The sequence below is a fragment of the Podarcis raffonei genome, chromosome 2 (genome assembly GCF_027172205.1).
Source record: "Podarcis raffonei isolate rPodRaf1 chromosome 2, rPodRaf1.pri, whole genome shotgun sequence".
In the NCBI taxonomy this organism is placed as follows: domain Eukaryota; kingdom Metazoa; phylum Chordata; class Lepidosauria; order Squamata; family Lacertidae; genus Podarcis; species Podarcis raffonei.
Window position 1 is genome coordinate 50,716,644 of NC_070603.1, and position 22,703 is coordinate 50,739,346.

Below are 22,703 nucleotides of genomic sequence, written 5' to 3' on the forward strand. Positions count from 1 at the left end.
GGACTACAACTCCCATCATCCCTAGCTAACAGAACCAGTGGTCAGGGATGATGGGAATTGTAGTCTCAAAACATCCAGAGGGCTAAGTTTGCCTATGCCTGGCCTAGCATATCCAGTGCCACACCTGCAGGTGTAAAGGAGAAACAGAGCCACGTATCATCAACATACTGCTGACAATTATTTTTATGCCGATGCTGATGGTGCTTTTCTTACTAAATAACTTGAAGTGACTCACATTAAAACAAAGTTAAAAACAATAGAAGCCGAAAAACACAGCAATACAATTAGAAGGGTAAAAAAATGCACAACAAAGCCCTGTAGTGGCTTCATGTAGATGTTGAACAGCACTGAGCCCTGTGGCAACCCCACATTGAAATCAGCATAGAGCCGAACAACCCCAAGTACCCTCTGGAGATAGCCATCCAAGCAGGAAGAATCACAAAAGGGAACTACCCATATGCTTTGTGTGCAGAAGATCTCAGGTTCAATCATGCTTTAATCTTTTAAAAACTGAATTTCAGAATGTTTTAACCTAATCTCAACCCTCCACTGCCAAGTTATCTGAGAGCTCTCTTTTTAGCTATAGTCCCAAGTTCTATGATCTACAAGGTTTTGGAGAAGAGAAAGACACATTTATTATGAAAAGAAAATGTACGCTTTGACTTCCTCTGCTCTGTTATGGGAAAGCAAACCTTTATTAAATATATTTCCTCATCTTCTTCCGCTGCTGAAAGTTTACCAAACCTTTTAGTAAACCTTTGGCAGAAAAAAAGGAAGCAGAAGAACAGACATAATTAATATTAAGTCTTACTTTGTTGTGACAGAGTAGAGGAAATAAAAATGTACTGCTTTTAATAAATCTCTCTCTCTCTCTCCCCCTCCTTCTGAACCAGAGCAGCCTGAGACTAGTGTTTTTTGCACAGTGTACTGTGGAATGCGTGGACCTGCTGAAGTATGTGACTCATAGGAGTCTAAGAACACCTTTCAAAAATTGTCAGAAATAATTTAGCCACATGGGCTTTAAAAACTGGACAAAAGAGAAGCGTGAAGAATCATTTTGCAACACCTTCCCCTCACAGTTTCTTCTCTAGCCCAGTCTTAGGCATAGGGCCTCTCCACCCCAAAAATTAAAAACCTGTGTGCATGCACAGGGAAGCAAATCCCTGTATGCATGACCACAGTTGACCTCAGACTTCAGATTGAAACCCAGGATTCAGACATAATGGTGCATTATTGATAATAGGATGTTGAGGGAGAAGACTAGACGGGAGGAGTACTCAGATCCATGGGACATAGAGTCAGGTAATTTTTTTAAAACCAAGTACAATCAATTTTTTAGATTTAAAAATAAAGCCAGGAGCCAATAATTACAGGGAAAGTTAGCTAAATTCAGCTTTTTTTTAAAGTCTTGCTCACAATTCTAAGACGTAGTACCAAGACAGAATTTTAGGAAGCAGTAACTTTAGCATCACATACAGGACACAGTCAAAACCGTGATGGTTCAAAGCGCTATTTTGCGTGGTCTTTTATTCATCTACTCTTTTTCCATTACCTAATGCAGTCATTAAATCTGCTTTTCCGAGGGTCAGAGATTACTTAGTAGTTTATCTTGCCTTACTTTATCCCAGAAACGGAAATAGCTATGGAATTACGGCTGTTACTCTACAGTCTTGAGACATTTCAGCAATCGACAATAGAAATAGTTCTTTCCGGAGTTGCTTTATTTTAAAAATGAGACAATCTTCCCATAGCTCTAAATTGCTGCAGCATAACAAAACCCCATAAGCATTAGAATACACTTCTGTCAATTCCACACACTTTGTGTCATCACAGATAGTTTGATGCAGTATTAGTTATAGCATGAAGCTGATTTCAAATACAGAAGTTTTTATGAGAATTTCTCAGAGCTCACAACCTCCTGTTGAGCATGAATCATCACAGAAAGCTCTCTCTGGGAAATAGCAACACGATCAAGCTCTGACGACTACCACTTCTGGTTTCTGTTATTTCTTGTGCTCACTTAACTCCCATCAAAGCAATAAGATGGAGGACATTCTGTGAGTCTGCAGTCCCTTAATGGTGCACAGCCCGCCCACCTCTCTACAGAGTTCAGTGGGGGGGGGGGGAGTTTCCACTGATCACCAGTAATTACTAGTTTGTGGTTCTGGTGCTGAGTCACCCAACAGCACATTTCCCCTTGTGCTCAAGCCAACTCCCGGCTGTTATATAGCAGCAGGCTGTGAACAGGAACTAGTCCAAAAGTAGTCAACATAGTGCCCTCCAGATGTTGTTCAGCTATAACTCCCATTCTCTCTGATCATGGGCCAAGCTGGGGTGGAGCAGATGGGAAATGGAGCCCAACAACAACTGGAAGGGCACTACGCCGGCTACCCCTGATCTAATTGTTTAGAACCTCTTGATGATGTGTTCAATTGATACCAGTGTCTTTCCCAGAAAGGGCTGGCCCTGCCATGAGGTAATGTGAGGCAACCATCTCAGGTGGCAGGATCCATGGGGGCAGCAGATGTGGGCTCCCAGGAATGCATCGCCTGCTTCTGTTGCTGCCACAACAGCTGTAGCACACTCCTTGGCGGCTGAACCTGCCACTTCCTCGTTGCCCCCCACCTCTGGCGGCTCTACAGTGGCCTCTTGGTGCTGGTTTCTTCCCACCCTTCTTCCTGATGTAGGTTTTCACCCACCCCTTCTTCCCTGGCAGAGGGGGATGCCATTTTGTGATTTGCCTCAGGTGTCAAAATGTATTGGGCCAGTCCTGTCCCCAGAGATTAGATTCAGAGTCATTCACAAGCACCCAACTGGCACTGTCCTAGTTATGTTCCTGTGAGGAACAGCTGTGTTTTTCAAGAATACATTCAGAACTCTTTTTACTCCAACAGACAAACAGGTTGGATCTCACCTCTTTGGGTGTGGGAGGATGAGGCCATAAGTACAAAGTGACTGACTTACTCAGAAAAAGAAATGTTCAAAACTCATATGCTTATGTGAACCAAATAATCAAGCCCATCCTAACATTTGCAGTCTTAGGCTGGAACTAGGCATTTCAAATGACATAAGGTGTCTGCTGAAAAGGGCACAGTGAAAGCGTCCAGATGCTTCAGGAGGCTATGAAGAGAGGGCAGATAGCCAGCTCTTTCAGAATGTGTTAAAAACCAGCTCTTTGCATATTTGCTGACAAGCGGGAAGAAAAGAAAAACTGCTTTCGTAGTAGCTTACCCACTCAAAAGTGCCTTACCCACTCAAAAAGTGGGTGGGTGGGAAAGAACACACATTTATATTCCTGGGGAAAATAGCCATTTTGTTTGTTTTGCTTGCTGAGTGAAAGTATACCATCACCTGATGGGATTTAAAAGTGCCACAGTCTTTGTTCCTCAGGAAAATATCCTCAAGAGCAAATCTGTCTCAGTAGCTCACATTTCATTTGTAGGTTTTTATCAATGTTATTTGTAGGTTTTTATCAATGCATTAGATTTGAACTTGCTCATTGTGGTCAATCTAACTTTTCCATCTTGGCCAACAATACTCAGCCTCCTGATCTTCCATAAATTTACAGTCTTTGTTGCTTATTTCCCAATTTTATATATTATTATTTTATTTCCTAATTTATTCTAAGAAATGGAACGTTAAAGATAACACTGGCAGTAATTTTTTGAACACGTGTGTCTAGTAGGACTTGACAAACCCTCCTCCACACACCAGTTTCCTCAAAATAAGGACAATGAGAGATATTCTGTTTCTTTCTTGGGGGGTAGGTGAGGAATTTATCTGAAATTTTCTGGGCCTAGTTGCCCCTGAACATATTGTGGTCTGCTAGGAAGTGTGGCCATCAGAAAGAGAGCCCTGTGCACATAGTAGAACCTTTTTAAATTAAAGCAAAAAAAAGAGTGGTGGAGGTGAAGGAAAACCCTTTGCCACATTATAAGGCTAAGTAAGATAGCTGACAGCTCCCTCTCAGACATTTCAGATACATCCTCCTACCCCGCCACACTCCTCACCACCTGAATAATCTTCTAGGATCCAAAGAATGGACCAAAAACATAGTCTAGTAAGATGAACAGGAGAATTGAGTTAGGTCAGAGAAATCCTTGGAGACAGGGGGAAATAGAGGAGAGAAGAGAAAGAGAAAATTATGGCCAACTCTCCTTTTAGGCTAGTACTGTAATGGGTTTCTCGTCCTTGGGAGGCAACTGCCCTGAATGGAATATGAATCCCACTTGTCTAGTTTGGATGCTGCTCATGTCTAAGCAAAAAAACCCACAAACCCCAGCACTTGTGTCTGAGGGACATGGCTTTGAAAGCTCATTTAAGTTGCTTAGTAGAGGTCAGGAACTTGCTGCTCTCACTGCATGCATCACAGTAATCATTATTTGAGCCGGGCAGTTTAAGCATGAAGGGAAAAGAGATTTCTCTGCACCCCCACCTGCTCTCTCACCTAGAGATGAAGCAGGGGGCTTCCACTCTGTCTTTTCCACTTGCTTAAAACTACATTTTTTGTGGAGTGGTTCTGGCACTCCAATACTGCCTTCTGCATCTTCAAGCAGGCTACTGAGCTGCAGCGTATGCTGTTTGTGCACAGCTCCTGTTCTTTCTAGTGCAGTGTGGAAAACTGTTCCCCTGATCCTCCCCCTCTGCAATCCTTTTAATGGCACCTGCCAAGATACAATGTCTATGGCGGCTATATGACTCCAATGCCTCTTCCCTGACTCTTTTTTAAAAGTTGGACACTCTGGTCTGCCAAAAGATGGAAGAGCCACAGAGAAAACACAGAGGGTCCACAACTGGGTGCACATTGTGGATGTCCTGCAACATGTGTCCTGCAACAGCATGGCTGTTGTGGAGTGAAAGCCTTGCATGGAAAGCACTTCATCCAAGGCTATGAAATTATGATTTTTTAAGGATTCTGTTTCCAACAGTTTGTCTATAAAGAGAATCCATTGTAGTAAGTTTTGTTATTGTTACTTTTTTTAACTGTGCAGAAAGTTCAGGAGTACTGAAGCAACCTCGGTTCAAAACTTTGTTCCCTGATCATTTTAAATACAGCCCTAGGTCCTAACCCTAGACAGCTTTCCTGCCCGTATCGTTTTGTATCTGCATGAGGTTTTAATGCCAAACCAACACCTACCCCTTCTCTCAGAAGCTGCGTTGTGTTTTGTTGCTGACAACTTTGTTCATCACATACTGATTGTTCACAGTCATTCTGTAATATCACACCGCCAACCATTGTCACAGGCCTCGCTGCCAGAAGTGAAATAAAATACAGATTCATAACAAGCCTAATTAGGAGAGTAATAACAGGTTTTGTACAGCCTTCTACTGCCTTAGAAATTACACCCTTTCCCAGGAGGAGGAATTTACCGCTACCCACATATGTAATGTGGAATAATCTCACAATATGTTTAGTTAGGGACGCGGGTGGCGCTGTGGGTAAAAGCCTCAGCGCCTAGGGCTTGCCGATCGAAAGGTCGGCGGTTCGAATCCCCGTGGCGGGGTGTGCTCCCGCTGCTCGGTCCCAGCGCCTGCCAACCTAGCAGTTCGAAAGCACCCCCGGGTGCAAGTAGATAAATAGGGACCGCTTACTGGCGGGAAGGTAAACGGCGTTTCCGTGTGCTGCGCTGGCTCGCCAGATGCAGCTTTGTCACGCTGGCCACGTGACCCGGAAGTGTCTCTGGACAGCGCTGGCCCCCGGCCTCTTGAGTGAGATGGGCGCACAACCCCAGAGTCTGTCAAGACTGGCCCGTACGGGCAGGGGTACCTTTACCTTACCTTTATGTTTAGTTAAGCTAAAGCAAGCTGGTTTAATTCTGTAAATACTACATGTTATCAAAGAATGCAACCAGGGTAAATAAACAACCTCAACAATAAGAAGTATTATAAAACTGTCATAACTAAGCTTTTCATTTCCTGAAAATTAAAACTTGTTTTGTAAAGTGTTTCCTGGATCTTTCTGCTACTGGTAATCACAAAGAACAAGGGTTTTTGCTATACCAGATCACTGCCTTAAAAACTGGGCAATTATATAAGCAAGCAAGGCTCGATGGCAATATCCTGTGTCTGACCATGGAGGCTAGGAGCAGCTGAAAACCTAACCAAAAGCAGGCAGCATGTCAACATTTTCTTATAGGTCTAACTTGCAACATCTCTGACATGGTTCATGCCAATATTGATGTATGTTGCTTGGGTGAGAGTAGCTGAGTTAGCGTAGGGTTGCGAGCAAGTGTTATGGCAAATTATTATTCTTTTCCATGCACCTATTGAAATATTTGGTGGGCTGTTGTTATTTTCAACACACAGTTTCCTGGTAGACATCCAAATCAGCACATAGCCAGAAATTACAGGTGTCTGACCCTTAAGTGCCCTCAGAGTCCAACAAGCAGATGGTAATAACATAGCAAACCTAGATCTAAGCTACAGTGTTCCTCAAGCTCACGGGTTCATCGAGTTGTTCAATACTACAGTTGTCAAAACAAACAGAAGCTGAAGGTGAGCCGAACCCTTTAATTAAGAAATGCTACTTCAACAACCTCCTGTAATTGAAGCAGATGAGACTGTGTTTATTACACCAATACAAATTATGATTATTAGCCCAGTGGTGCAAATAAAAATTCAGAGACCCATTCCAAGACAGCCAGCGGTCTATTATTATTATTATTATTATTATTATTATTATTATTATTATTTACTCAGCTTTTGTGCAATGGCTTTGAGCAACTTAGACTTTAACCTAAGGGCTATATTGTTAATACATATAAGCATTTTAAACTAAAATAAGTCTCCCCTCCAATGAACACAATAAGGAGCAGCCAGATACCCAGCTAATCTTTTTAAAACCCAGTTGCCATGGTTGCATTCACAATCAAGATGCTCACACATTCCAAAAGTGCCTGTCTTTGAGACTGATATAATGCTAGGTGAATTTTTAAAAAAGTACCAGAGGATAGGTTTGTATAGCACCTTTCACGCAGAAGATGTATTACACATTTATTCCAAGCTATGCTTGGATAACTACCAAATGAATCATATACTTTGCAAATCTGGTAGCATCTGAAGGGTTTCCTGAGAATAAGGAATCCCAATACAGACTTGGACCTGATATAAGATGGGACTTCCATTATGGACCATTCTGCAATTTGGAAAACTGCTACACAATAGCTTAGACAATTTCTTTAAGTCACGCAACTCAGTTTATGGTCAAGTAATGTTGTAACTTTTAGTAACTTTAAGCTTTCTATAAGATAGGAGGGATAGGATCTAGCAAATGAGCAGAGGGAGGAGTTTTTTTTTAGGGGATGAGGCACCTTGATCCACGCTGCCACTTGCTTTATTTCACATAGTGATGGCATTTTGAGCATGGCTCTGAAGATAATACCTAATAATAATTATTATTATTTCTACCCAACCGATCTGTCTGGGTTTCCTCAGCCACTCTGGGTGGCTTCCAGCAAAATATTAAAACACAATAATTTGTCAAATATGAAAAGCTTCCCTAAACAGGGCTGCCTTCAGATGTCTTCTAAAAGTCATATAGTTGTTTATTTCTTTGACATCTGGTGGGAGGGCATTCAACAGGGCGGGCACTACTGTGGTTTTAACCATCAGTATATTTCAAATGGGAGACAGCTATTATTCAGGCACTCTAGTCCCAAGCAACATTCTGAATTGTGCCCCAAAACAAACTGGCATCCAGCATGGGTTCTTGAAGATCTGGCAAACTATGGTCTGTGATGCTTCAGCCAGTTGCATTTTGCACCAGTTGTAGTTTCTGGATAATTTTCAAAGTTTGTTCCACACCAAATACATTGCAGTAGTCTAGTGAGAGGTTCCCAGGGCATGGATTCCTGTAGCCTTGATTTTCTTCTTTTTTCTTTTTAGTAATAAGAACTTCACTTGGGAAGATAAGAACAGCCGGGTCTGATGAAATTGTAAGTCACGGCTAATGTAGCCCCCATAATAGCCCCCATAAACTCTAATGTGTAATTTTAGGAGTTGATAACACAGACTTCCATTTAAAAACCAGGAAATTTAAAATGAACCATACAACCATTTCAAGTTTTCAAAGATGTATATGTAAAAAAGCATACCCCAAACTACAAGAATAACATTGTGTCAAAATAGCTGCTAGTTTTAATTTTTGAGAGAAGCTCTCAGGTAATAAACAGGAAACTACCGTACATTTCCTGAAATCACAGAGGAACAAATCCAATGTAGTGCTAAGGTGATTGTTCTGTGAGTGCAAGGATTTCTGCATGCATGGCTGAATGATCTCTCCTCCCTCCACAAGGTGTTCTGGAGGTTCTCCTGATCCCCCAAGCCAATCTGAGGGGGGCAGGCATGCATGGGGGTGAGGATGGGGGGGAAGCCCCACTGCGCTACTGGAATTCCTTACATGCACATCTGCTAGTGGAACTAGTTAGCTGAATCCAGCCTCAACAGTTTCCTTTAATAATAATAAAAACACCTTGCACTCATAAGTTTACCATTTCAGAGATTCCTTTCTACTTTCTGCCTCTTCAAGGATCATAGACAAGTTTTCAAATCTTCTCCACTGCCCCAAATCTAAGAACTTTGAAGATGAAATACAGAATCTTAGATTCAATTGGTTTCATTTTTACAGCACGGTAAGCTATTGTGGGACAAACACATTCCAACTGCTTTTAGGTGCATTCGCACAGGGAAAGGCTTGGAACGTTTCAGAAAGTGCCTGTAGAAGACATGTCACTTAATTTGCTGTGGGGCTCTTTTGTTTGAGAGATTGGAATTCTAAGAAATTTAAAGGAACACGTTCATTGTGCTTGTTGAGAAAACTAGATAGAGCCATCCACCTATAGAAGCAAAGACTTTTCTCTTAATTTTTGAAGGGCAGCAACGAGTCCTCTTTTACTGGGCCATGTTTATATTAGTCCTGTCTTTTACTTGTATAGCTTTGTTTTTGGGTTTCTTACTTGGTTGTTTTTAATTGCTTTTGATGTAAGTTGCTTTGGGAGAGACAAGTGACTAACAAATATAATATAATGGAATGGAATAAATAAATAAATATGCAGAGAAAGATCATGTAGGAGGTACAATTTGTACCACTTGAAGTGTGATTATAACATACATTTCTTCTGAACAGCAAAACATATTTTCAGGTTGGGGATGTGGAGAATGGGATGCTCAGTCTAAATCTTATGTCGTGTTTATAACCTTTTGAAAATAAGAAATAAATGGGAACATGGCCTATGCTGAAATGAAGCCTTTTTGGACATGCCAGTTTCTTCGTGTGATGATTTTTCCATCCTCCCAGATAATGAATAATTCCATCCCTGACACCCCCTTGTTGCTTCACTGCATTGTACATTCATCTAAATACTTCACTAAAACTAATCTTTGCTGATCTTTTCAAAGTCTCAACATAAGATTTATTGGAATATGTCAGGAGTCAGCATGTGCTGGAATAAATGTGACCTTTAAACTAATATTTGGGTTTCTTCCCATCATGGCAGCAATCCTAGTTTTGATATTTTTCACCTTTTCCTTTAGTTATAAAGCATTTTCCACCAGACATGAGAATCAAACTCAGATTGCAAGTCCCTCAATTGGCAGTTGAAAAGCTCAGTTTGGAAATGGAAGGAATAAAGAATCTCCTAAATGAGAACTGTGTTAGGGATCCATGTGTGACATAGAGATCTCACCATTTTGTTGCACAATAGGAAGAAAAAGCCATTAACAAAGCACTGTGAAATACTGCAGCTATTACTTGAATTTGATTTTCATGGGCAAAGAAAAGTCTAAAGGAAAGGACAGGTGATGCACACTTATTTATTTATACATGTAGCTCTGCTTCCCCACATTTAGGGGCCCTCAGAACAGCAGAGTTCATTTTGTTCTCAGGCACTACTAGCATCACACAGTTGGGTGTTACACTCTTGTGACATTTGACAACTGCCCCACAGTGGACCTGTTTATTTCTTAATGCTGCCTACCTAATAAACCAGGCATAGGCAAACTCCGGCCCTCCAGATGTTTGGGACTACAATTCCCATCATCTCTAGCTAACAGGACCAGTGGTCAGGGATGATGGGAACTGTAGTCCCAAACATCTGGAGGGCCGGAGTTTGCATATGCCTGTAATAAACTATTGTTTCAAATGCAAAATCATCTTTTGTTTATAGCTAAGAAAAAAGAACCAATGAATTATTATTGTGATCAGCCATCTTGAGAAACAGTAAATCATTTGGGTCTTCTGTTCCTATCAGGGGAGCTATTAGCCGATTCATTTGATCTTTGATGTGATTAAATTCCAACATTCAAAGATTTACATGAGCAATTTAAACTTTATTATCTCTGTGGCTGCCTTACTGTTCCATCTTCAAATGGTTTAGAATTGCACATTAATCCCTTGTTCTGTAGATATCTCTGGAGGGTCCTTTCCATGCAATAGCATTTAGCTTTGTGAGATAATAACTGTATGTAATCATAAAATCTTCATAGCCATCAATAGAACAGTCTGCCATAATGTTAAACAAGAGTTTCCAATGGCTTGAGCCAATTTAATCATATACTGGTACTCCTGAATATTTTTTACTATCAAGGGGCAGTTCAAACACCAAAATCAAAGGCTTTTGTTATGTTTGATCATTTATTTAAGCGATCAGATGTGCGTACTCAAAGTATCAACCCAGCCAGACAAAAAAAGAAGAGAGAAACTTCTCAAAATTTAAAAGTATTTAAAAACATTATGCAAGACCTTACCTTGATTAATTGCTGCAGTTTTAAGCAAATTCTCTTTAATTCCAATAAGAAACCATGAAGTAGTAACCTGTGGATCAGCTGGAAATATAGCAGAAGCTACTGTGTAACTGGGACTCTTAAAGTCAGTCTGACCACTATCTGTATTAATGCAATATTTTTCATCCTCCTTTTATATTAGGCTATAAGCTCCTCGATGGCATGCCCTCCTCTATTTGTTTTTTTACTGTTGTGCTTATGAATAATCATAATATTTATATAAAGAAAAAAATGATCAGTAAGTCAGCTGCCTCAGTTTAACTTATTTTCTTTTAAAACAGAGTTGGACGACATGCTAAACCAAACAATGGCTTAGTCTAGCTCAGCAGCAAAACAGCAGGGGAGGAGCAAAGTGCCTGTGATCTTTTCAGGAGACAGAATGTTTGTTCATAAGGACTAAGTTCTTAGCACTATATGCCAGCAAGCAGTACATCTCTTAGCCTAAACTACCAAACAGGGTCATCACTAAGACAGAACAGGATCAATACAGGTAGCCCATTTTAAGTTCTTTGGAGGGAAAGTGGGACAAAAACATGACTGGAAAAGAAAGAAGAGCAGGAATCCCAGTGGTCAGGAGCAGTGTTTCAATTACCTTGCCTAGATATTCACTCTCAGTACAATCATTGCACATATATTAATCCACATTAGGTATCTAACTTCACTTAAACTTTATATGGATACTAATTACCAAGAGCAATCACTGCCTAAGTATACAGAGGTGACATACAGTCATACCTTGGATCCCAAACGCCTTGGTACTCAGACGTTTTGGCTTCCAAACGCCACAAACCCAGAAGTGAGGGTTCCTGTTTGTGTATGTTCTTTGGAACCCAAATGTTTGATGGAGCTTCTGCGGCTTCTGATTGCCTGCAGGAGCTTCCTGCAGCCAATCAGAAGCCGTGCTTTGGCTTCTGAATGTTTTGGAAGTCGAATGGATTTCCAGAACGGATTCTGTTCAACTTCCAAGGTACGACTGCATATGTATCTTGAGGCCAGGGAGGTGGGAAGAGCCAAGTGCAAAACAGTGGCTCAGAGAGCACAGTCGCTCTTCTACAAATCATACAGCAACCTGCCAGCAGGACCCAATTTACCTTTTACTCACCTGTACTCCAGAATACATTGAAATACTGGGAAGAACTGAATGTTGTGATGTTGCAAACATTCCACCGGCAAAAGCATTTCTGCTTGCTTGCTGGTACAATCTCCCCTCTGCTCTTCTCATGTGCAGTTCTGGGGGTTCTCCTGACACTTCAGAGTGGATTTTGGGGAGGCGGAAAGCCCCAGTGCAAGTCCTTACATGGGCTTCTGCTAGTGGGACAAGTTAGTTGAATCTGGCCCATTTTGTTCTTGTGTATAGGACATCCCTTGGGGATGTAGAATATCTCCAAGGTCAATATCAGCATGACCTTGTCTAAATGCCATCTTCTCATAGCAGAAGGGCAAGCTACATCCAATACTTCCTGCCTTTGAAAGGAAACTGTGCCTGTGCATTAAATGTGAAAAGAGCAGAAAGATAGAATGAACCAAAGTCTTGCTAAATTCCCATGATGCTCTTTACATGAAACCTATAGTAAACATCAGTACAATACAATTTCTTCAAAAGCAGGCAGGGTATTTGCCTGGCAAAACAGCATGCTCAGAGGGGCTTGCATGGTGAAGCCTGATATGTTGTGCACTGTGCACACTGCATTTAACAGGTGTGCTCTCTGACAGTGTGACAGCATCTCTGACGGTGTGACATTGCTGCACACCAGGCTGCCTTCAGTTCACTGCATCTTTTTTTCTATGAGGTAAAAGTTTTCCAAGGTTCAGTAGTCAATGCTTTTAGAATAAATACCCCTTAGGTACTTCACACAACATTTACTGTCACCAAAGCTTTCTCGGTGTAGTTGATGATTAAACACAGCAGCAAAGAGCTGGCATGTACATGAGAACAATTTCCTAGACAAAATTAGCTTCCATGGAGGCAAAAGTGCATCAGACAGCAACTAACGAGTACTTTCACTGAACTGCAGAAGACCCTCTAGAGAGATAAAATATATATATGACAAAGCTATGTCTCTGAAGCCTCTAGAATTCTAATGCAGAAATGAAGTGGGGTTTTCTCTCTCTTTCTCTCTCTCTCCTTTGATGTCTGCTCTGGGATACTTGAGTCATGTTGTATTTTTCTCTAGAACTGCATGTAAGATAACAATTAGGGAGACCAACAAACAATTAGGCAGACCTGACGAGTGGCAGACCTTGGGATCTCAAATTTCAGTAGCGCCCTGGGTGACTCTGAAAGTTCCTCCAATCAGCGAACTTCCTTTGAGCCCAGATATAATATGGTCTGCCACAACATAACATGCCAATGACTTCACAAGTGATATAAAGCTTCATTAACTATATGCTAGCTCCTTACAATACTACCATAAACTGACTATTGTCATCAGATCAAGGCCTGCGCCATACTCCCTCTTTGTGATGAGCAAAATAATTCTCAAACATTTGGGAATGGCTCCCGAGTGAGCTCAGAACCAAGTACCACAAAGGAATGTGAAAGAGGTTGCAAAATTCATTTTGCATGGCCTTTAGCAGTTAAAAGGAAAATTATGGCCATGAGATGTATTTTTCAGTGGTTGCTGTACTACAGCTCCCATCATCCTCGAACATGCTGGTTGGGGCTGATGGGACTTGTGGTCCAAAACATCTGGAAGGCACCAAGTTCAGGAAACCTGGTTTAAACCATGTTGAGTATGCACATGTCTCACATCAGGGCTGCGAAACCTGTGGCTCTGCAGGTGTAGGACTCCTACTGCCATCAGTTCCAACCAGCATTGCCAATGGTAATCACCAAGAAGGCTACACTTTCCCCTGCCTTATATAAATATACCTTATGCTTCCCTCACTCCATATTTTATTCTGTTTTTAACCAGCTTGGTATTGAAGTACAACTGTGAATTCCTCTTAATTTCAGACCAGCCCCTCCCCCGCCCAATCCATCATTTCATTGGCAACTTTCATGCTGAGAAAGTTAACAGCCTCTAATTTGGATATTTTCATGAAAATTTATTCAGAGAACTTGAGGGAAAGAATGTGTGTGTTACTGAACAGACTGTTCCAGATATGCAGCTTTATGAATCAGTTTGTCACAGCTGTATCTTTGAGCCAATGAGAGCCATCTGCACTGCTCACTTCCATCCTCTGTTGTAAATCACTTCGCCTAATTAGTTCCAATTAAGTGCTTCAGGCAATCTCTTGATCTCAGTCATTTTCTTCATTTAATTGTAGTAACACATTGTGCTATCCTTAGGATCAGCACTTTTCACAGTATTTTAATCCAGTAGCTAAAGGGGTTAATTGGCCTGCAGGGTATACAGAAGGACATGATAGGAACCTCTGCCCTCCTGTCAGTCTCAAGTAATTAATAATAATTAATTGTTCTTCATACAAAAAATATTTCTACAGATACGGATGCATTAAGATGTGGGGAATATGGCTTTAATTTTCTCACTATAACACTGGCACTTCTGCCTCATTTTCCAGTGTTCCCTTCACATTGCAGTGCTTGTGTTATGGAATTGTGGATTTTTGACAGGTATACTGACATGCCACACTAAATTTCATTCACATCAGTGGGAATGCTGTGACACAACAATCAACACTGGACAACATCATCGCTCTCCTATCCTTTCCATACATAGAATCATAGAACTGTAGAGTTGGAAGAGACCCTCAGGTTAGATTATCTAGTCCCACCCCTTGCAATGTAGGAATATGCAGTTGTCTCATATGGGGATAAAACCTGAAACTTTGGCGTTATCAGCACCACACTATAGCCAACTTAGCTATCCAGGCTGCTTCTGTTTCCCCTTTGATTCCTGTATGAAAACAACAGAAAACCCCACTTGGTTTTCTGAGTTAAGGTGGCAGCATTTTTTTTTCTGGAATCAAATAACATGGAAATGAACACTTAAAATGCACCACATTGCATTGGTTTTCTTAAAGTGGCTTTTGCATTATGTGAAACTGTAAATATAATGTTGAAATCACAGTTAGAAATCAGTTGAAATCACCAGAGAAATGGAATGAAGTGCTGCGTGAACACAGCCAATGACATGCAGGTCTGGGGAGGTATTCTCTAATGATTCCCATCAGCGCAAGAAATTCTGTTTGTACAAGACTTCCCTCCCATGCCCTCCATACCATCCACTCTCAAACCTGCTCCAGATGGTTGAGGGGAAATCTAGGGCAGATTTAGGGGTCCACAAGGAAGGGGGTAGGGAGTATATTCCATTGCGCAAGCAGAAATCCTTGCGCTGATGGAACTTTCGTCTCAGTGGATTTGACCCACTAACATAAGACATACATACAAATTGCACCCATGTTGTAAGGACTTCATCCTCACACATTCATGAAATCATCACCATTGAATGCTACAAGAACGACCAATTCATTACCCTTCTTATTCTGTAAAAATGAGCATGTTCACTGATTTTATTGAAGCTAATGACTTGAGAGTAAAACAGAAACAAAACCCAATGCACATAAGCCAGATTTACCCAAACAGGCTATTCTCAAAGAGCACAAATTTGAGATGTGTGTATACAGAACAAGCATGGCGAATCAATCTAATAATAAATAATCCCTCATTGCAGGGGTAAGATAAAACACACATTCTGTGCAAGAGCTTCCATCTGTGTCAGAGGAAACACATTCTAGATCAATTTGTACTGGTGAAAATATTGTATAACTTCATTGACATTAGACCACCTCACTGCTATCTCTGACAGTTTGGCGAATGTTAAGTGCACACTACCAACAAAACAAAACCTTCGTCTGGAATTCATTTATGGACTACCGCAGCATTAGATGATAATCGCTACATTTTAGGTACAACATCCTCACCAATGTATCCATCTTAATAGTTAAAATTAGTCTAGGTGAAGCCTTTTCTTGTAGAGAACTCACAGTAAAACAGGCTTGATCATAATTAGGCCTGGCAGGAGCAGACTGTCAATTACAGAACAAATGCGAGAAGAGCAAAGTGACATATATCTGCCTTCAGCTGTTACAGATGCTGCAGGATGACATTAAACCGGAAACTGCACCACTTGATTAATGCCTTGAGGCAATGCTCAGGTAATTATTGAAGTAAACAGGGTCAGCACTACAATGGCTGCTTTGGCACAGATTGCTGTACCCTTGTATTTTTGAGAGGGCTAAAGATTTTTGATCACACACTAAAAGAATGGAAAAAGTAAGAAAACAAGTAGTAGGAAAAGGCCAAACAGACTGGCCAAACATGAAAACAGAATTCGCTCTCAACTGAAAAGGGCGAGTCAAAATTGCCATAAAGAACTAAAGGAGGTTTGAAATCACCTACTGCATTTTATCCCCTGGAGATGTAAAACTCTTATACAGTGGTACCTCGGGTTACAGATGCTTCAGGTTACATACGCTTCAGGTTACAGACTCCGCTAACCCAGAAATAGTACCTTGGGTTAAGAACTTTGCTTCAGGATGAGAACAGAAATCGCGCAGCTGCAGCGAGAGGCCCCATTAGCTAAAGTGGTGCTTCAGGTTAAGAGCGGACCTCCGGAACGAATTAAGTACGTAACCAGAGGTACCACTGTATACAAAGAAATAAAGAAAATGTCTGTTTTATATGTATGTGACTTAAACATCTTTTTATTTCATTTGATCAGGAAATGTAATGCGTATACAAGTGAATAAAAAGGGCAACATGGTAGATGAACAGAGAACTCAAAAATGAATTATGCCTGACGCTGAATAAGAGAGAGTGACCTGGAGAGAAGCAGAAAAAAGTTTGCTCTGCATACTCTCGGATGTACAATATGATAGGTCAAACAGCCAACCATGCCAGTCACAATCAACAGCACAGAATGCAAGGAGTCACAGGTTGGAGCAAAGGAAGAAAACTTATTCCAGCTCAATTTGCCTGTTACAAACAATGGATCTTAAGAGTCAAAAGCACAGGTCTTTTGCATCTACCATTAAAACCAGCTTGTCATAAAACTGGAGATGCCAGGAATTGAACCTGGAACCATCTTCATGTAAAACAGGCACATTAGCACTAAGCAACAGGTCCTCCACACCAAGTTAGAGGAGTCTTAGGGGAAAGTGGTCTTTGTTTCACCATGTTCTCTGTATCATTCCCTTTTTCATTACTACAGTCTTTCATCATGTTATTTTTCTGCATTTACAGCACAAATTATGGGTACTATTCTGTCCACCAGTGCATCCAGATATTGAAGGAAATATTTAAAGTCATACCGAAAAGCAGATTTGCTCTGTAGCTTTATTGGAAAGAGATCCATTAAACACCTGCACATGTGCATGCTAAATATACATCACTGTAGAAATACACCATTCATTCATTCAAGCTTTACAACCTGCTGGTTATTTGTTTTGATTTTAGTCATTTTGTCATTGAGCTGCTGCTCAATGTCTTGTCTGCATGATCAATTTGTTGACATATACTTGGATTTATTGCAGGTGAGAACATTCTTGGAGCATATCCTCTAAAGCTTAACATAGCATTCAAGCTCACTTTAGAATTCCATATACAGTAATTTACAAAGGCAGTTCAGTTGACCCAAAGCCCTTACACATCTAAATGCTGCTTTTCTGGTACATATGGCAGTACCATTCAAAGAGCTATGACAATTATACTGTTTATAGCTCTGAAAATGGCGCTGCCATCTGCACCATGATTCACCAGGAAGGCAGAGTTCAACAGGTGGACAGTCGTTTGGTCTGCCGATCTAGCATGCTAAGTTTGTAGCTATCACCCCGGGAACTGGACTGAAAACAAAAGAAGCACAACATGGATTGGACAGAAAACCTTCTAGCTTCCAACTCTGTGAGAAAGTTCATTTTCCAAATTTGTATTATTAGCAGCTGGAGAAAATTCTATTCTGTTGGTCACATGGGATATCCCAGTAGTCAATAATTTCTCATACACCACCTTTTGCCACCATTTAGCCAGTAAGAAGCTTCTCAGAGGTAGAACAAGTTCTTCTTCTCTTTTCTGATGCATCACAACAGAAGAGGAAAAGAATATTTGCTTGTATGATGTCCTGTTTGCAGGTATATCTTCTTTGCTGCAGTGCAGTGTAAAACACTCAATTTTCATGACAATGTTTGGCCAGCATACACATTGGACAATGATTCACAAAAGCATTCCTGTGCTTCTCCACTTCAGTATCTCCTCAAGATGCCCCTCTTTGCTCTGGCTTTTGACACCTGAGATATATATTTTTAGCACCCATTTTGTCTTTGAGATTGTAAATTTTTTAACATTGTGTTTTAATTGTTGTACCCCACCCTGGCACTTTAGGGTGAAGGATGGTAGTAAAACAAACAAAGAAATAATCATTTGCTTTCATTCTTTGTGTTACATTGTATGCTGTGCCATGTGGCTGCTTGTTAACAGGCAGGGAGGCATTGTTGGGCCTTGAATCCACAAGCATTCCCATGTAGAACCAATGTCACTGCTGGTAACAGCATCCTAGTTATTTTTTGTACTGGTGTACCGCCAAATGTCCCAGAACAAGGGCTTCTTTCCTTGGCTATGTCAATTCCAGATGAAATGCATCCGTATATAAGAAGAGGCTAGCAACAAGAAAACTTTCTTTCCTAAAATAGTCACAGTGGTTGAGTTGGGCTAGCTATGTGTGCTTCAAGCTGAAAAAATGCCATTTAAATCCTGAAGTAAGCAAAGTTGGATTCTGCATAGAATATATATGCTGCTAAAGTGGTACATACTTTGCATGCATTTTATTTAGAACAATTTATTTGTTCCATGAAGAAGAACAGAGAGCAATGCATGGCACACCAAAGCCTGGCTCTTAGGAATGGAAATTCTATTAAGTCTCCCTCCCTGATTCTTCTGAGATTTAAATCAGACACTTTCAGCAGTCCAGCCATATTACGCAGTAAGTTACCTCTTATGCCCCCCCTTTTTAAAAAAGCTGTGGCCTCAGGATGCTGAGTTCTGTGCTCACTTACCTAATTTTGCACTTTTCAATGCTAAAGCAGAATGATTCATGGAATATACACAGCCTTGGCCTTAATGGACACACCAGAAAATGCACGAAAGAGGAGAGAACAGAAAAATGCTCTTCTTTTGACACATTATAGATGCCCACAACCATTACTGAAATAAATGTGCAGAATTTCAGCTTGTTTCAGGCCATTCATCAGTGACACAATTTCCCCCCTTGGATCTGGGCTTGATTTGAGCCAAGGGAGATAATTAAAAATAAGTAAATGCCTCCAAATACCACTGAGGAGCCAATGTGAGGCTGTCCTAATGGCACATAACTGGGATGAGGGAAAAGGTGGGACATAAATGCAATAAATAAATAAAAACCCATGGTCCAGCTGCTCAGGGTGGGGAGTGGAGAGGGGAGCCAGCTCCAAGTGAGACAGACTCAGAGTTCAATGGATCTCAGACCAGCTCAGCACCGCCCCCTCCTCTCCCTCTGCTAGTGAAGAGCCCGGCAGCATGTCTCCTGCCTGCCCCTTTTGGGGGCGGAAGATGGTGATCAGTACCAGAGTGATGCTTGCAGAGGAAGGGACACCACTCAATCCAGCACCTTGACCCCTCCACCACCCAATGTGTGGCATAAGGGGATCTTGGATTGCTCTGTAAATAGCGGAATAGTGAATTCATTTGCTACAGGAAATTCTGGGGTAGAGCCACATGATCCTCATCTTGAAAGCCCTCCCAATAACCTAGGAAAGTTACTGAGATAACATTAAAAATTGTTTCCTGTGCACACCCTGCCACCTGTTTGCACTAAAGTACATGCTGCAATATTATTTTCGTATGGCCTTATAAAATGAACCTCAAGTCCCCTCATATTTCATTTTCCCTTCAGACCAGTTTGATGGAGATTTGCCTTTTGAACAAATTATTATTATTATTATTATTATTATTATTATTATTATTATTATTATTAAATATCCAAGAAGATCAAACTAAATGATGTGTTTTGTTTATAAATAAATAACATTAGTTCCTTGCAGACTTTGATTTATCTTATCTGCAGTGAGTGGGCTTGATGAACTTTAATGAATTGCTCAGCAGAATCACAGTCAAACTAGCCCTCATAGTCATTTTTGCAACCTGTACCTGCAAAATAACCTAACATTTTGCAGACCACAACTTCCCGCTTTCCAGCCTGTCAGAGTTAATCATTTCATCACAATTGGTACCTCAGTACAGTTAATTCCCTTCTAAGATGAATCACTCATTTCTAATATTGCCTTAGCAACATGAACGTATTTTTACGTTGGAGTCTAATCAAAGCTGCGACTGAAGACTTGACAAATATGGTCTGTCCTTGTCATTGGCAAATTGCAGACTATGTTCTTGGTTGAACTCTTAGCATCCCACTAAGATGTTTCAACAGGAAAATAACAAGTAGATGAGCACAACACGTCTGGCAGGGTTATGGCAGCTACAAGGTCACAGAGTTTCAACTGAAAGAAAGAATGCCTTCTGAAATTGGAGATAGTTTTAGTTGTTATAAACGGAACATCTTTTGACTGCTGTTCACCATCTGTAAATGCTATGTCAATGCAAAGTCCTGGGCTTAAATTCCTTGTTGTTGGCATACCTAAAATGGAATTTCACACACCTTATCTTACAGCTTTGTAGCATAATAAGTCATTGGTGGCTACCTGCTAAAGAAATATTCACTCGTATCATAGGCAGCCTTCCCCCCCAACAGCCCTAGCCAGGATGGCCAGTGGTCAAATATCACGTTGGGTACCTCTAGGATTTTGTTGCTTTTAACTGGCGTTCAAATCATGAGTTCAAGCCATCATCAGATAGCTTCAAAAACCATTGTTTTTGGTTTCAGGAAGAAACCATAAAGAAGACACTTGCTCACTGCCCACTTAGCTCTGCATGGATCGTTCACACAAAAAGTGCATGAATTTTGCATTTTTCCGTAATTTATTTTAACATGCACTGCTCAATGGGTGTCAGGTAGCATAAATTTTTGTAGCTTATATTTAAAGCCTCTGAAAACACTAACATTTAAACTACAAAATGAGACATGCAGATACAGTATAGTGGCAGCTTGGGATGAAAAGAAATAATAGTGCATTTCCCTGCTTGCTTAGAGATATCTTTCCCTCTTGAGTCATTTTGGACAGTTTACTCCAGCCTGAGAAAATGTTGCTTTAAAAACACCCAAGGTATTATGTGGACAAAGCTGACCCCATAATAGGAAATCTTGTATTGAGAATGTCTGTTAAGTGCTTTCCATCTTCCTCCTTAATGAGTTCGTCTTTTTTCAGTAAACTTTTTATTTAAGTGCTCTTTGTCACACAGCATGGGCTGTTAAGATTTTCTTAAACTTCAGGATCAAATAAAAATAGCTTTCTTCTACAAGGAGCTGGGTTGATGTTTGCCAATGAACATTTTTGCCCATGTACATGACCCTTAGTCATTTTACCAGACTTAGATTCTGTGCTCACTTGCATTATCTTGAGCTCAGAATTCCTGGACCTTCTTGTAGCCTTTTGTTATGTTTCAGTCCTTGTTTGTAAAGTCAAGACTAAGAAAGTGGGTGGGAACTCATCAGGAGGTAAGTGCAAATGGGTTCAGGGAACTCCTTGAAGCCTTGTCTAGGAGAAATATGCAAAACTGAGGACAATATCAGAGTGGTCCCATGATTTACTTCCTTCTAAAATATTTTTTTCAGTACCCTTCTTGAAATACTGAGGTTTAGGATTCTTAACAAAAAAGGGGGTGTTCATAATATAAGCAGGCAAGCATTTGGGGGGGGGCATGTATTCCATACTCTGCATTTTAGAATACAGTACTGTATTTTTTTCTAAATATAAGGCAGGTACTACTTCTGGCAGCAACATTTAAATAATATTTTGTGAGTCTTAACTACCAGATCCATTCCCTAAGACATGGGTTGACAAGCAAGATATTAAGAGAAGGATGACATTCTGTGGTGTCCTAACCATTTGTTCTGCTTTGTGATAAAATTCTTTTAAAATCTTCTTTTGCACATCTATAGATCACCATGCACAACAATATTTGATCCCTATCACTGTACTTGGCAACAATAATAGCCAGCTCAGAACACTCAGTATAAAATGTGCCACCTGTCCTTTGGGCTACAAGAAAATGGCACACTTCATAATCAACTGCAAATTCCTTGCACTGAGCCTCCCTTTCTATTAACTTTCTTAACACCCCCACTGTTTAGGGACCAGCATTCTGAAGAAAAGTGCCAGGTGAGGCAGCCACCACCACCTTTATTTCCCCATTCTAGCATTTCTCCAGAATGCCTCAGGACCCAGGCCCATGCCTGCCAATGAAGCCCCATCTCCCAATCCCTTGCCCCCCTAATAAAATTGCTGTGGACCAACAGGGGAGCTTGGAGTGGTCACTGTAGTGCCCCTCGTTTGGGGCTTCTCAGTCCTGTAACTACTGAACAAGCCATTGAACAAGGGGAAGTTCTAGGACGTCCATTAAAATGAATAAATACACACACACACACACACACACACACACACACACACACACAGACAGACACACATGAACACAGAAACATGTAATAAAATAAAAGACTTACAGAATATGTTCAGGGTTAGACAGGAACTGGTCTATTGCAGAACAGCAGGAGGAACTTGGAGATAGTGGAACAGCCACTTTTAGTGCAGGAGGGAGGGAAGGACAGAACAGACACAGTGGGACAAGGGAAGAAAGGAAAGAAAAACACAAATTATCACCGTTACCCATCAATTAAATTCCTAATTAAACATGCCTAAGCAATGTGAAAGATGTGAGTACTGCCAGCACCGTGCCAATGCATCTACCTTAGAACAAAAACATTAATAATGTTATTTAATACAATGTGCCATCTGGTTCATTACTGTTAACACCT

General features: G+C 40.8%; 1 protein-coding gene across 3 annotated transcripts in view; it reads right to left on the minus strand.

Moving 5' to 3' along the window:
- HTR4 (5-hydroxytryptamine receptor 4) overlaps positions 1-22,703 on the minus strand; it is a 158,418-nt gene that overhangs the window by 3,868 nt on the left and 131,847 nt on the right. Inside the window, exon 7 of one of the 3 annotated variants that reach the window (XM_053376554.1) lies at positions 22,392-22,467. The exons of the other annotated variants lie outside the window; for them this stretch is intronic. Coding sequence (XP_053232529.1) covers positions 22,407-22,467 — 61 coding nt within the window. The 3' untranslated portion in view covers positions 22,392-22,406. The remainder of the gene's footprint in view (positions 1-22,391; positions 22,468-22,703) is intronic. 3 annotated transcript variants of the gene reach the window in all.